General features: G+C 39.0%; 1 protein-coding gene across 1 annotated transcript; it reads left to right on the top strand.

The window, feature by feature from the left end:
• Positions 1–27: 27 nt before the first annotated feature.
• Positions 28–10,838, top strand: LOC139729178 (low-density lipoprotein receptor-related protein 5-like). The gene is made up of 12 exons (XM_071640109.1): positions 28–45; positions 768–924; positions 1,405–1,523; positions 2,246–2,506; positions 2,959–3,111; positions 3,923–4,147; positions 4,335–4,497; positions 5,614–5,741; positions 6,548–6,808; positions 7,471–7,563; positions 9,778–10,002; positions 10,687–10,838. Exons 3-12 carry the CDS (start codon positions 1,439–1,441, stop codon positions 10,836–10,838), a joined length of 1,746 nt encoding a protein of 581 aa, XP_071496210.1. The 5' UTR covers positions 28–45; positions 768–924; positions 1,405–1,438.
• The last annotated feature ends 6,232 nt before the right edge of the window (positions 10,839–17,070 follow it).

The raw sequence follows: 17,070 nt of genomic DNA, 5'->3' as shown, positions 1-17,070 counted from the left end.
CGTTCAAAAATGGCTCCGGTACAACCGTTCTTCTAACGGGACGAGGTAAGTTTAAACATGTAGTACACACTTTTTTTTTGTTGCTGATGAATGGAAATTTGCTCCATAAGCTGTCTACATGAGACATGCACCATGGCAAGGTGGATAAGACTCCTTACTTTCACTCGGAGTACGAATCCACCCAACTGCCAAAATCCTTAGGCGAGATGTTTTAAAACGCTATGCATATGTCCATTTCAAACCAGTTGAATAAACGGGCAGCTGCACGGCAACGTTAGGGTAATAACAACAGGGCCCTGCGATAGAGCAGTTGCAACACTGAAGAGGCTACCCTGGATAAAGAAGACCTATAATCATTGTTATCAGCATTATAACTTTAAAGTGACTGAATGCTCATTGTGCTCTTAGTGAGAATACTCATTCAGCTTCACGTATAAATCTTTCTTTTTGTCCTCTGCCACCTTTCTTCCTTTTATCTTAATACCGTCGTCTACCGTAGTCCTTGCAATAATCATTTTTCATCTTCGAATATAAATACACTACAGAGAATGAAATTGACAATTTAGAAAATTGCTTTTCGATGGTAATGGTAATGGGGCAGTATTAGATGAATTAATTGAAAACAATGATCTCTAATCGATCTCATTTTTAGGCCTTTCCTGCATTAATACTTCAATTCTTTTATCATTGAGTGAGTTACGGTAATTTTGATCTTAGATAAACCTAGGAATATACACGAGCTTCTGTTCTTTTGATATTTGAACCAGACTACAGGGGATTAATCGTGACTGCTACGCCTCCATTTATAGTGGTAATAGCCTCGGATGGATTTGTTGGACGGCTTGACTCCTCATCTGGCGCACTATCACAATTTGTCTACCAGACTAGCAACCTGCAAGACATCATAGAATACCAATATTTCGGGTAGGTACGCTCCCTATGACAACGATGAGTATGAGCAGGTACTATAATCGATGAAAGTTCATACTGTGTGATTGTCGGTAACAGGATCATAACGTCAACATACTTTCCAAGAGTATCAAACATAGCACCAAGACAGTTATGGATCAATACTGTACTCTTTATGTTCTCCTTAAGCATTTGAGTATTCAATGTAAATCGTTCCGATACTTGTTTTTCTATCTTTATGCATTTATCTCAATTGAGCAAGAAAGAATGAAAGACTGAATAAACAGCTATCCATGTCGAAGTCGATTGCAAGGACGATGTGGCATTACAAGGATAATGAAAATGAGATCGTGAAGATTTTTTTTTTTTTGCTGTTCGGCAGTTCGGTGTTTGCAGTATTAGGTAATGTATTCGCGCTAACATCACGCCAGACCTACCTTCGAATATGAAAGTAAAGACCTACTTGTCAAAGCTGTGTGTTAATCTGATCCTCAGGCAGTTCTACTACGCTTTAAAATCTCCGGACGAGATGATAGTTTTGGATGGAAATCTGAATCGAGTGCTGGGATCAAGTTTGTCTTCTTCGATGGCCACCATGTCATTGAATCGACAAGGTTTGTAATCATTTACCCTCGTATAATAAAAACAGGTAAAGGATCATTGAGATTCGGCCACTCATACACATACAACCATCATGACCATCGACAATTAACGGGCCACCAAACCACGAAATTTGCCAAAAAATCGGGGACTTTAGTCAACAGATAAGTTACAGACACGTTCCTGACTTGCTGACGAAGCGCATTGCAACCGTTTTTTTTTAGCTCATTAAAACCTTGTCTATTGTCTATAGACATACGACCACTCGCACAAGGATTGGCATATAAAGTCGACAACTGTTTGACAACTTTCTATAAATGAAGACCACTATGGCAAAGATGCTGAGTGTCACAGGTTGTAAAAAAAAATTGTTTGTTTGCTTGTTTTTAAATCGGCAAATGGTTGTCACCGGTCCGCGACCAATTGTCAACCGGTTTTGGTCGGCTAGAGGTTTTGATGCTGCATCGAAAACCTTTTGCCGAACAAGCTGGTAGGTGACAGTTTTTATCTAATTTGACATGAAAAGGCGGGGAACTTGTCCGTCAGGGAGGTCTAGCCCTTTCCTAATAGCATGACGATTTTTGGACAGCAACTGCAATGACTAGTCACGACAAGTAACCGACCGAGTTAAGACTGATCGTTGGTTAATTGATCTGATATGATTTGATATGATTTCTTGGTTACTGATTTATTGCTGCTCACAAAGCGTACTCACGTTTTTTGTTTTTTTTTCTAGGAGATGAACTTCTCATCGCCGATCGCACCACCAACGTTCTCAGATCCTGTATTCTTTTTGGCTTTAGTTTCTCATGCGACGAGATCTTAGCCTCGAACAACACTCACCAACTGCAGACTGTCTCCTGGTACAGGGGACTACCTGTGTGGACAGACACAGTATGGGATGGTTTCGGATATCTGGACGAACGTAGAGGACTTTCACCAGCAATCACAGGAAGAAATGTGTTCAGCAATCCAACGGGTTTACACATATACCCTGGTAAAAAGTAGCAAATTCCGAGACTTGAGCATATATATCTTATACTGCAGTATACTTTAGAGTATAATTATATAATCTATCCTGGCGTTTGTATTTTAAATGTGTTTTTGCTTGCGTGTGTGTAAATGCTTTTATTTGCAAGACTTTATCCATTTTGTCGTAAGTTTCATCCTTTTTGTACAATTATGAAATGTGCATGAGGAATGTTGAATGTGAGTTATCAAAACTATCACTACCAGTATATTGTTGTAAGGGCTGCAAGCACCTTCAAGCCCTGTTTAGGTTGTATCACCTTAGTGATAAAAGTACAGAAATTATCAATTGATTATCAATTGAAATTATTGTCATATGCTCAGGGAATTTTTATTGCAATTCCTCACACAAAAACAAGAAATGAATGAGTCTGTATTGATGGCGTAACAATGTTCACTTGTTTTTTTATTTGCGCACAGGTAAAGCGTACAGCTGTTCCCCAGGACAGGCATGTTTAGGGGACGAGTTTCAGTGTCATGGCCAAATCTGTCTCCCGTTGTCATGGAAATGTGATGGTGTTCAAGACTGTCCCTCAGGGGAAGACGAGAATGACTGTGACCCTGAGATTCCAGGTTTCTAGAATGACCATAGCAGTAACAGCAATTAATCTGCCGTATATCCCATCATTGCCGCACGTATTGCATCAAAGATGCATTGGATATATCTTATTACATACATTGTACGCATGACTAGTTCTTGAATGAAAGATATTGACACATATAGGCCCTACATAACTTGACTATACATCTGTAGGTGTATTCCAGGGATGCCAAGTTCAAAAAATTTCTATGAGTGAGATTTTCATAACTCGGCATCTAAGCGCACGAATGTGCGCGCGACCGAGGGTAGGAGGGGTTTTTTACCCCTTCCAAGGTATTGAGCTTTTTCAATCTTTAGCTCTTATGGTGCGATCAGGTGCATATATACTTAAGTGACTTTTTTTACTTATTTTGAAAGACAAAAGGGAAATATACCTTCAATTGCAATTATCACTTTAATCCTTTGGGCTATATAGGTCCAAGTTGCAGACTTTGCCCAATACGTGAGAAAAATGGATGCCATGCGTGAGATCGTGAGATGCCCCCTAAATGCTTGAGTCTCACTCAGAATGCGTGAGACTTGGTAGCTCTGTGTATTCATATGTGTACATTTGCATAATCATATTCATATTGTACATAGGCCTATCCTACAGCTATAATGACAAGTATGCGCATATGAATTGCAATTGACTTACATTTGTCTTTGGTTAACACCATAAACTACTGCTTTTGATAATTTTGTCTGTTTTTACTGTCACCAGTTCTTTCTTTTTTTATACACTGCATGATCAAAAATTAATCTTGAAAAGAGAGTGTCGTTTCAATGCATATCAATGTGATGTAGATTCGTTGCTGCTCATTGCGGACATTGGTGCCGGTGCCTTATACATGGCGAACTTTGCCAACTTGACGTTTACCGAGCTACCCTTCAATGGCCTGCAAAGGCCAGTAGCCGTTGGTTTCGATCCGGTGGAAGGTTTGGTCTACTGGTCCGACATTCGTGGAGGTACTATCAGCGCAGCGTCAATAAACGGGACCAATCAACGCATTATTGTGGATAATTTGGGAAGTAAGCTTAATTTCACAAACTTATCATTGTTTTTCAATAGAACACTCCTACCAAATATAATGATAACCGTGACTACGAATATGAAAACATTCATGGAAATATACAGGATATATATGCTGCTCAACAATCAAAGTTGTGTGAACATCAGCGTCGACACATCAACATTTCCATTCAATTCATTCTATAGCTCCAGATGGCTTGTTTGTGGACAGCGAATCTTACACATTGTTCTGGACGGATACAGCTACTGATGAGATTGGGGCTGTACACCTCAATGGTAGCGACCGAAGGATCATTGTGAACGCGACCTTGGACGAACCACGGGACATCATAGTCCTACCGCGGAGAAGGTAACAATGCAATTAATAGCAAGTCATTATGATAAAAACAGAATAGAGACCCCAAGCAGCTTATATGTTCCCATTTATCCTCTGTTGCTTCGTCAGTATAAGCACTGGTTCCATGATATAACTACTCCATCACAAGCCGAATTCCCATATTTACATCCTGGTCCAGAAGGACCAAGTAGATAAAACTGTTGTAACAGGATATTTGCTGCTTGAAGGATCCGCATTCGGGACGTCATGTACTCACGTCCACATCCTTGACCCCTTTGCCACTGTGCTCTGAACATGTAAAAGTCACAAATACGAAAGCAAGCATTTTAATACTGTGCCAGAGTCGACAGAGGGTATTATCCTTTCGGGTTGTCCATTCGTCCGTCCGTAATGTTGTGGATGACGTACATAACTTAAGGTGCTGAAATGAAACTTGGCATATGGGTATATATTGTATGGTAGTCACAGCTGCGCCCGTCATCTTATTGGTAAACGAGCTCGAGGTGAAGGTCATGGATGATGATCAAATTCTAAAGTTTCAATATTTCCTCCGCAGTGCCTTAAGGCATTTTCTAGAAATTTTCTTGGGAAAGCTTTTGCCGGTCTATTTGATCCAGCTATTTAAATGACGGGTTCAGGGAGAAAGGTGACATACTTTCCCAAACCCTTCACGCTCGGAAACCTATAGAGATGTCGTACGATTTTTTTTTTAGGTTGACAATTTCAAAATATTTTTAGATAATCATCTACGAGTGTGCTCCACGCGGATCGATGAATTGAACTTCTAACATTGCACAAGACCCCTTGTGCAAGAGGAGGATGTTTCCTCCTACACTATAGCTCGGTCTCCCTCCATGGATTTGGTATACGCTAGCCATTTGCAAATTTTCCAAGTACACCAAATTTCACCAAATAGTTGAATTTCTGTTCTAAAAATGCAAATGCTCCCTCATACGACATGTCGTACTCTCTCCCATACCCTCTCCTTCGGGGGGGGGGGGGGGACCCTTCCAACAGTATACAAGACGTAGTAGAAAATCGAAATACGATGATGCGAACATTTTATTCTAACCTACTGTAAACTAGAAAAAGTAACTACAATATAAAAATATGGAATTTCCCCCTTAGATGGTTGTATTGGACGGATTGGGGTGCGACGGCCAAAATCGAAATGTCAGATCTCTCAGGTAATGGTCGACAGACGATTGTAGAAACGGACCTCGTTTGGCCCAATGGACTAACCAGCGACACAGAAGGTAACTATTGTCGGACTCGCATATCGGACTGCTTTTGCCTTGTCTTGAAGTATCAAGAAAATAGATAAAAGTCTTAATGACATGATCCACCTGGTAGACATTTCGGAGAAGGTTTACTATTGAGAATGATTATTGCTGTATGAAGTCTGTTATTGCACTATTATTTGCATTTGAGTTGGTGACAATCACCAATCAACAAAGAATTCACCGCACTTCCGATATGGAAAATGAATTTCTGTTTCAGTTTGCAAAACGGAATCAAATTCTGATGAAACTTGAACATAACTGTCTACTTTTCTTTTCAAACCATTGTAACCACATGCATGGCACATGACGGTTTACATTGGCATCTTCGTCAAGATGAAAAGTCGGTTTTAGGACGACTACCCCCTGGTAAATGATCCAAGACCCTTCCTCTGAACCTTTGAATCTTACTCTTATCCTGATCCTGAACCTAGTCCTGACCCCAACTCCAATTCAAGCCCAACCCTCACCCTTACTCGAATCTTTACTGTAATCCTATTATTAACCGTCGTTTAACAGGATCGAGGTGATTCCCCCCCCCCCCCCCCCGATTTTTCCTGATACGTTCGGGCAGGTCGTGTCTCCTTGCATTGAATCCGAAAGAGAAGTTTGTTTCCTATTAAAGAAATATCCTAGAATTTCTTAGATTTACACGGCACCAGCGAGATCTTTATGTCACCTTCTCGAGAATACTTTTCTAATTTTCCAAATTTCTCAATTTAAAGCTGGGTTATATGAGTCTTAATTTTAGTATTTTGCGTCTCTTCCTTGTTGACGCATAGGAAACCGGTTATACTGGTGCGACGCCAATCTCGACAAAATCGAAAGCTGTGATCCATTCGGACTCGATCGCAGAACCCTTTTGGATAGCAGCCATATCAGCATACACCCGTACGGACTCATATGGCATAGAGGCACTCTCATGTGGACCGACTGGGAGCTGGATGGTTTTGTGTCTATGCAACTAGACGGGCAAGACTGGCCAAACGAATTCGCCGTGATAAGGAGGTTTACAAGACCTACTGGTTTCCATGTATTTGACGGTAAATGGGCACTTTAACTGACGTCCCCATCTCTTTAATCTCTCTTTTAAATGGAATTGTGGATCTATTTACCTTTACCTTTGCTGTTTGCGTGGAATAGACTTATTCGTATGAACAGGTATGGCACCTAGCTGTTTGCATTTTACAATTTAAACTATCTAATACAAAGTCTCTCCACAATCATGACGATAAGGTACTTTTGAAGTTTTACGATCAAATTTGAAAAAAAAAAATGACCCTAATCAGACTTGGACCAAGACTATCATACGATCAGTGCCGAATTTGAAATTGTACGTTTTGCTGGAAATTTTATTTGAATTCCAAATTTACGTACAGCTACTGTTTTTCAACACTTACGATTTATTGTTTTAATTGGTTTATCGTCTTACCACTTAATTTGTAATTCATTACACTGATTAGTTTTCGAATCAAAGCGCATGTAAGATAATCATCCATGTCAAATCATTCTGTGTTTGTCCACATGATCTTTGACGAAAGACTCTTTTTTACCATAAAGCAATCCACATACATTTCCTTGTTGTTTGGTTGACGGAAGTAAGAAGATTACGTTATGATTGAGTCCTAGCTGTTAATTTCACAAAATAAAAGTGAAACATCTAAAAGCAGCAATACATTACAAATCTTAGTTTTGTATTTCACAGCGCAGTCACACCTTTGTAACAACAGCGGGATACGAGTGGGAGAACGATGTCTGTGTAACGCAGGATTCTTTGGCGACACATCTTGTGAAATAGGTAAGCCCTTTACGTCAACCGCACCGTCAACATCATGATTTCACTGGTTTGCTATTGGCTAATGGTTGATAGCCAGAACTGATAATGAATAAAGTGTGTAAGATTAGCATAAGTCTCATGGTCCAGTCACCTGACTGTTGTTATTGAATGTCGAATGCTTTAATAACAAAACAGTTCTTAGATATAAGATAAATAGGAACAGTCGTGGTCGCCATTCGAAGGAAAATAGTCATTAGAGGGCAAATAATGAGCCGGTCAGATGCGCGCTTCGTAATTACATAAACTATTTTTTTTTTCCATCGGCAAAGTTCAGGGGTACATTACGGTCAAGGAGACTGCAGTAATATCTCAATGATTTTCCAAGTGAAACATGCCATCCTTAATAAGACCAAATCTTGCCTAACCCCATAATGCATGAGTTGCCTAACACTAATACAGTGAAAGGTATAGAGCTGGAAGTTACGTGGCTATCATAGGCATTGATGGAATTAAGAATGAAATAGGGCTTTCGACAGGAATTGCCCCAACAACATCCACCTAGCTCACGCGTTAGACCTACAAACGAATATATTGTGAACATAGGCGTTTATCTGTGAAAGCATTGCACTATACAAAGAAGAGCACAATTTCTCCCTGTCGTGGTCATAATGTTTCGACCTACGACACAGCCTTTGAAAGAAAATGCAGCGTCTACAGTTAGCGCAAGGACTACCATTGTCATGATTGTTGTATTGTATTGTACTGAATTTCATTTTCCGTCAAAAAAGGTAATCAAACAAAGATATGTTAAATTAAAAAAATCAACAGAATAAACAGAAAAACAAAATAATGACGGATCTCACCTTACTGTACGATGAAAACTTGAACCTAACTCAGAAAGAAGTCATTCAACAGCAAATTTAAGTAACAATATTACTTGACATTGTCTTCTGTAGCGTTGCTTTTTATATCCTCATTGTGTGTGTGTCCTCAATCCTTCTGCACAGATTATTGTCAGCAGAATCACTGTCAAAATAACGAAAATTGCGTCGTAGGCAACGATTAGTGAAATCGCCTTCAGTCTTTTATTAGGTTGTACAAGCTTTATTGTAACTAGATGCAAGGGAATTCTAAAACTAATATGTAGGAATTTACACAAAAAAAAAAATGCCTGCCGAGAAAGTAACGTCAGATAACTGAGTACCAATAGCACAACAATTTTTACCGTATGGTGTGTATATTATTATGCTTGCTCACATTGTTGACATCTTTCCGATTAACACATTAAAGAACAACTTCACCTTCGTTAACATGTAAATTGAGAGAATGCAGCAATATCAATAGAACACATTCGTGAAAGTTTGAGGAAATCGGACACTCCGTTCAAACGTTGTGAATTTTTGTGAAGTTTCTGCGCAGGCACTACTGGATGAGAAGACTACTACAGCTTGTGATGTCACATGTGCAGAACGATATAAAGAAAATAAAAATAAAATTCAACATCTTTTCACTTTTCTTTCATAATAAAAGAGCACTTGACTTGCCTCTTTCAAAAGGCAGGGGAAATATCATTACGCTTGAACATACGTCAGTGACAATTTGAGGGAAAGTGTACATTCTTCAAAAAAATGAAATTTTATGAAATTCTCATTATATTTTCCTTATATCGTTCTACGCATGTGACATCGAAAACTGTAGTAGTCTTCTCATCCAGCAATGACTGCCTAGAAACTTTTAAAAAATCATAGCTTTTGAACGGATTGTCTTATTTTCCTCAAACTTTCATTGTTGTGTTCTACTAATATTGCTGCATTCACTCAATCCACATGTATATGAAGGTGAACTTGTCCGTTAAGACGTCATTTGAGTGTAGATGTTATAAAGTTTGAATAAAGTTTGAATAAAGTTTGAATTGAATTGAATTAAATTATGATTGCTGTGTGATTACTGTGATAGAGGCCTAATTGGTAGCGCTATAGATTGTATCACTGAACTTTGCATATTATTTAGGCTTTGATTTACAGCTGTTGTGTTAGTATTTTGGCTCTATTAAAGCATCTCATGTTATTTTGTCTGGTATCTCATCCCTATTTTAAATCTTTACCTCATGTTGCAAAGTTGCAATTCCTTCTGAAGAATGACAATCCAACGCTTTGATGAAATTTAAAAATCTATTGTAGCTTTATATTGATTTTCATATATTTTGAAACAATTTTTTTTTTTTGCTTTCTGTAGATATTACGATACCAGTGATTGAGGGTTGTCTGCTGTCTAGAGTGATAAGCACTTCTTCAACGGCCACTTGGACAGAACCAACCGCCTCGGATAACTTCGGACATGTTACCCTGACATCAACCCACCAGCCAGGTGATACGTTCCCGATCGGACGGACCACGGTGACTTACACGGCCGTCGACCCAGCTGGCAACGTAGCCAACTGCCACTTTTCAGTTGTTATCGGTACGAATAACTGGTCTCATCAAATTGTAGACACATTGCAATAAATTACCACCGAAAGTAAGTAGCCAAAATAGCAATGAATAATAATAATAATAATAATAATAATAATAATAATAATAATGATAATGATGGTAGTAATAAAAATAATAATGATAATAATAATCTACTGTCGGCAAGTCGCATCGACAAAACAAGTTGATTCAATGTACATGTATTATATTCGTTACACACGTGGAATGAACAGGTGTGTCTGGAGGATGTTCCAAAGATCGTTGAGAGGTTAAACGCCATAATTGATGCATTTACAATCTTGCACTGTGACCGGGGACGATGGAGTCAGTTTACCTGGGAAGCAGGGTTCTTTGACAAGGTGGACTCAGCATGTGTTATCACATCCGAAGACTTAAACCCATGCTTACTTCATTCTATATTGGATTTTATGAGATTGAAATGAGCTCCTGTCTCCTTGGAATGGTTGAAAGGGTTTCAACCAGGTGTCAACAATCGGATATCCTTTACCCAAAAAGAATAATCGAAGGAAAAAAATCTAAAACGATATGAAAGACATTTGAAAAAAGGTTATTATAACTAAAGCAGTGACGCTCGACCCTATAGAAATTTCAAACATGCTTTCTCAGTAATAACTTCCTCATCATTATTTGTCAATATTGATTATCATCAAAGGATTTTGTGAATTCAACGACAACCTATGTCTGTCGAGAGGAAATTGTTCATCCATATTGTCTGGGAACAGACATTACATCTGCTCGTGTCATCCTGGGTACCAAGGAGATCGCTGTCAAACAGGCAAGCTGTTTTTCGTTTGGTATTTCTAAAAGTTGTTAACCTACCTTGGACCAGGGAGGTCCCACTTTGCTGCTTGTACAAGTACATTTGAATCTTGCTTAATTCGAGTGGTGTTCTCGATGCATAATGGCACTCCAAGTTTGTCTGTCCAGCATTGCTGTCTTTATCTCTTTGAGTTTGCATCAATACAAACAATATATTTTGAAGACGTAAAGACTTTTGGACAGAAAAAAGAAAGATATACCCTATAAGGTGATAGTGACATTTTTATATATTAAGGAGAGAATTTGACATACCTTTCCAAAACAAGGACAGTTCACGGCCTAACATAATGTTTGCTGGTAAATGGATAAACGTTAAGAAATGATACAAAACTTTGTCGCATTGTTCTATCATAGTCTTTCACACTAATCACCACAGAAAAAAAAATATTGCTGACTTTAAGTTGACACGATATGTCTTCAAACATATTCGGTTCTACTTCTATCTTATTTCTTTAAATTTGTCTCGTTATTGTAATACATGCTAAACTCTCTTAACTAATGTAGATCTATGTCAGCCAAATCCATGCAAAAATGACGGCCTCTGTCTTCGAGGAGAGACTGTGAATGGTTTCACGTGTATCTGCAGTAGTGGCTGGGAAGGAGAAAACTGCACACATGGTAAGAAGGACCACCAGTTACAAAAGTGAAGTGAGGTTTCATGAATTTTAAACACACGTGATCCATCTTTCGATGGAAAAGCTGTACTTTGGACTTGGAAAAGGTAATTCATACGAAAAAAAACACACATAGGGAATTCACAATTCATTTTATTCTCTGCAAACAGAGATTTAATGTTCGTGTGCTCTTTTTCCTTCTCTCATTATGAGTTCAACAAATAACGTTTTTTTTTTCGGACTTTTTCTTTAACCTGTCAGAATGGGTTCAGCGGAGATCGTTGCTAAATAGGCAAGCTGATTCTCGTTTCGTTTACGTACACCACTTATTTCTGAAAGCTATTTTCTTATTCTTGTATTCTGTATTTCATGTAGGGTTGCCTACAGTGTTTCTGGCTTAACTTCAGAGTGTTTCTTGACCTGCTTCAGTCATAGGGAAAATACAAGTGTCTAGGGGAATTAACCCCTGTGCAATTACCCCGACCTTTCCCCTGACCCTAACCCTAATCTTAATCCTGAACCTAATCCTAACCTTAACCGAAACTCCCAACCCTAAACCTAACCCTAATCCTAGTCCTTACTCTAACCATATCACTAACCAGTGTTCAGCTGGGGGGGGGGGGGGGGGGGGACTGTTCGGGGGGGTGGGGGGGGGGGGGGGTAATTGCCCTGATACTGTACGAAATAAAAAGCGGATATAGATCTTTGCAACACTGTAATCTATCAATCCTAATTAGACATAGCACAATTCTGAAATATCATGAAGAGTAGGACTTGTGAAATATCGACGTACCAGTGGTTGAGGCTTGTCCCCTTCATGTGGAATACGTTTCGTCAACTACAACCCTGACCCTTCTGTATTTCCAATTGAACTTTCTTTAGTATATTCAGTGTCAGAGCTCTATTGGTATGTCTCATAATTTGCATTTCATGGGTTTTAATTTACATTTGACCTCCTGTTTCAAAGTCGCTAAATCAGTTTGAAGCAAAATCATATCCGACACTTTGTTCTAATTTGATATGTACTGTAACTTTAGAATGATTCTTGAATTGATACGGATGATACAGATATTGAGGTATCAGTGATCGGAGGCTGTTCCCGTGACGTGCGAAACATTTCTTCAACGGCTACATGGCCAGAACCAACCGCCTCGGATAACTCCGGACATGTTACCTTGACATCAACCCACCAGTCAGGTGATACGTTCCGATCGGACGGACCACGGTGACTTACACTGCCATCGACCTGGCTGGCAACGTAGCCAACTGTAGCTTTCTAGTTATTATCGGTACGAATAATAATGAATAGTCTGGTTAAATTGACGTGTGTTGCAGTCAACCAAAATTGAAACTCTTTATAGATGTAACAAAATATCGACGAATCATGTATGACTGGTGGGCTGTATGACTTGTGAGCTGTATGACCTGATGACTCTTGGGCTGTATGACTCGTGGGTGTCGGTCTCGTTACGTGCACCCGAAAAAGAAGCTGTATCTTTGCACTTGGAAAAGATCAACCTTTTAAAATCAAGAAAAAGGAACAGTTTTCTTTGCAAACGAAGAGCTGCCATATGTTCTCTTTATCAAACTCTTCTAAAAAGTGAATCGACAAGGGCTTATTTCAGGAATATTACAGATAAATGAATGTGTTTATATTGTTAAGAAGCCCTTGCCGCGATCTATGTATCGTAGGTTATGATTATGAAGAGCTTGTTCGCAAAAACCGACAAGTCCATATCTGCCAAATGGAGATATTTGCGATTAAAGGTCAAGAGAAATAAAGAGAATAATAAGAACATTTTTGCTTCTTTTGAAAGAATGTACCTTTATATGTAGTGACCAATATATCATTTAAAATGTATTAATTTGTACTTTATGACAGAGACCGTACTTCAAAATCTTCAAAAATGGACTTATCGGTTTTTGCGAACAAACTCTTCATAGATTATCATGTTCGAATGCAGTGTCTATTTAAAAATCCTGTAGGACAATATCTTGCATGTACAAGAAAGTATGTCATATCGCATTTCTCGGAATGTTTTCTTCCATGTCATCGCGATAATGAGGAGTTAGACGAACTAGTGATAATAATTATATTCTGCAGTTGCAGGAGAGGCAAAATGGCAAGAATGTATGTCCCCCCATTGATGCTAGAAGAAAATAAAGTTAATATTGGCCAGTTCATGTCTCTGTAGTGCTATAGACAGCTACTTCGGAAAGACTTATATTAGGTATTTCATGTAGGCCCGATTGTGTTCTGTTCCTCTTCTCAAGTTGCTCATTGATCTACTTCGTTCGAAAGGGGCATTACAAATCCGACAAGTTTACAAAGATCCTGAATAATAATCAAAATCTCTCATGCAGATATTGATGATCCAGTGTTGCACGGCTGTCCGCTTGTGGTGGAAAGCATTTATTCAACGGCCTCTTGGCCAGAACCAACGGCCTCGGATAACTCTGGAGTCCAAAGCTTGACATCAACCCACCAGCCAGGTGATATGTTCCCGATCGGACGGTCCACGGTGACTTACATGGCATTTGACCTAGCCGGCAACGTAGCCAATTGCACATTTACAGTTATTATTGGTAAGAACAGCCAGTCTGACTAAAATGAAGACATGTTGCAGTTAATAACAATTCAGATTCTCTTTAGAAGTAAAAGAAAAAATTACAACACACATATACATAAACACAAACACCGTGCTGACAACCAGAAGTACCTACGAAACAAAATGGAAGAAGTATTTTACGTGATCGTTATAGTTTATAATAGGAATATCCTAAGGGTATCGATAGCTGAACGATTTCACGTAATAACTGGTGGTTTACAAGAAAAGATCTTCTAACTGCAGTATAACAAGTATGATTCAATTTTGATAGGAGTGCTTTCACCCTGTTGTTATCTCGTAATCTTGTAAAGTCTTACAATCTCTGTTATCACATCCCAAATAAAACAATGCCATATCCAAGTCTATTTGATTTTAGGAGGTATTATGAGATCCAAATATTGATTACAAAAAAAATCAATGGAATACTTCATAATTATGAAAAAAAAGAAAAAATATGTTCCCTCAACGAAAACCAAAGGAAAATAATCAGGTAAGAAATATTCTTTTCTCAGAAATGACGTCCACATCAATGTTTTCCTTCATTAATCATCATCACAGGATATTGTGAGATCAACACCAACCCATGTCTCTTTGGAAATTGTTCCTCCCTGTTGTCTGGGAACAGACCGTATATCTGCTTATGTCAACCAGGGTTCCACGGAGAGCGCTGTGACAGTGGCAAGTTTCTTTCATTTTGTCTTCGTTCTGAAAGTTATTGCCTTCCCGTAGGTACTTACTTTAGTCGTGCATCCAAACCAGATTATATAGGAGTACATAGAATTGTGTCCGTAGACTTTCATTAGTACATGCAGGAAGATTACGGTTGTACAAAACGTTGGTGACATTTTCATTGAAAAACAAAACCACACAAGATAAGAACAGCACATTTCTTTTTAATATAATGTGAGAACCGTCAGACTGTGGTCTACATTCTTACTTGCAGGAAAATGAGCAGAAGCATATTTGGTTTATACCTTGAGTAGGCCCTACAGCTTATAGGGATATAGATATGGGTCTTACCATTGTATAGCTCTAACAGTCATCAAGATAACAGTTGACATTCAGTTGCATTTTATAAAGACAATAGAACTATTCTTGTTTTTTTTATTATAAGCTATAAGCCTCGGATTCAGATATTGTATTATCGGGTGCACTTTACGAGGCCGACACCCACGAGTCATACAGCCACGAATCATTCATTCCATGAGTCATACAGCCCACGAGTTATACAGCTCACGAGTTCAGCCCATGAATTCGACAATATGCTAACAACTCAACGAACAAGGCCGCGAGACCAACGCATTAAGACTCGTGTTGTATCTGTCGAACTCATGGGCTGTTTTTACCTATAGTGTGGAACTCATGGGCTTTATTTGCCTAGTGTCGAACTCATGGGCTGAAAGACTCGTGAGCTGTATGACACATGGACCTGTTTGTAACGTCGAACTCATGGGCTGTATTACTCGTGGGTGTCGGTCTCGTGGGATGACCCCATATTATCTGGTGTCAGTCAATTGACACACTACTTCTCGTGCACATGGCTGTGTTTCATCAAAAGAGCCTGCATATTCGTCATAGGACATTGCTATTGATGGAGAATCTATTCACAGCTACAGTAATAGCGTAGGCTGTAATAACGGAATTCATTGCCGGACTAATAGCAGGGATCCTTCTTTATTCACATTATGCAATATTTATCTGACCAGTATCTCTTTCTAGTATGTGATCTGTAGATATTACTTTTTTCTTTAATTTAGGAAATGTAGCACTTACACCAGGATGGACACGACCCTAGGAGAATTGTCCAAAAACAACACTAGTAATCTCCTTAAAATAATTAACATGTCATTGCATTTGTAGATATTCATGCACCAGTGATCGAGGGTTGTCCGCTTGGTGTGGAAAACATTTCGTCAACGGCCACATGGCGAGAACCAACCGCCTCGGATAACTCCGGATTTGTTACCTTGACATCAACCCACCAGTCAGGTGACACGTTCCCGATCGGACGGTCCGTGGTGACTTACACGGCCATCGACCCGACTGGCAACGTAGCCAACTGCAGCTTTCCAGTTATTATCGGTACGAATAACCAGTGTGGATAAAGTGAAGTCATGCTGTACACAAAAAAACGAAAACCTCATGATAATAAATTACAAATCACAGACGGTAAGTAAAGTTATGTGTACTGCTAGCAAGGTATGCGCACAAAGCAATGAGGAATTAATTGTTCCATTTTTTATTCAAGGGTATGTGAAGGTGCCGAATTGAGGTGTGTTTTATTATTGAAAACTTGAAATTGGATACGATGAAGTCATTTTCTCTTTGGTTGGGGGGGGGGGGGGGGAGTTCAACCTGTATATATTACAATCGAAAGAGATATACACTGCAAAACAAAACAAAAAAATCGGTGTTAGATTTCACGCCACAGATAATAGATAACACAAACCAGTGTCAATAGAGGACCACACAGACTGGTGTGTAAAGTATGGTGTGATGATGTTGAAAAGTTTTACCTGGCTCTTTGTGATGTTAATACACTTTATAAAATGGGTTCAAGAACGTAGCCAATAGGAAGCGCTGAAATGAGTCACGTGGGCTTTGATTACTTTACTACCATTGCACTGCAGTCAGTGGAGTATAGGGAAACCAGCGCCCGGGGTAAGCACGGAAATCTACGCCCCTAATTTCTGAAAAAGTGTTCAACCCCACTCCATCCGGTAGGGACTTTATGCTTTTTCATGAAATTATATGCTTTTTTCAAGCACTTAAAAGGGGTCTTTTTGAGAGTGATTTAAATGTAATAAATTGTGATAAACTTTGGCGAGCGAGCGCAGCGAGCGAGCCGAAAATGTTTGTATTTCAGATTACAAAAAATGGAATTCTTGTCATTTTTTTCTTACTAAATCTTACAATTCTAATCAAGATATAGTAACGGCCTTATAGAAAACGATTTATACCAACAAACTAAAATACTCAAACTTAGTAAATTTG

The sequence above is a fragment of the Diadema antillarum genome, unplaced genomic scaffold (genome assembly GCF_040938485.1).
Source record: "Diadema antillarum isolate AM-2024a unplaced genomic scaffold, OU_Dant_1.0 seq00000222_RagTag, whole genome shotgun sequence".
In the NCBI taxonomy this organism is placed as follows: Eukaryota; Metazoa; Echinodermata; class Echinoidea; order Diadematoida; family Diadematidae; genus Diadema; species Diadema antillarum.
The sequence above is the reverse complement of the archived record's forward strand: the minus strand, read 5'-3'. Positions and strand labels throughout refer to the sequence as shown.

Coding starts and splice junctions, on each gene's coding strand:
- LOC139729178 (XM_071640109.1), top strand. CDS start 1,439: ATGATAGTTTTGGATGGAAATCTGAATCGAGTGCTGGGATCAAGTTTG. Junction 1,524..2,245: donor CATGTCATTGAATCGACAAG/GTTTGTAATCAT, acceptor TTTTTTTTCTAG/GAGATGAACTTCTCATCGCC. Junction 5,742..6,547: donor ACTAACCAGCGACACAGAAG/GTAACTATTGTC, acceptor GTTGACGCATAG/GAAACCGGTTATACTGGTGC.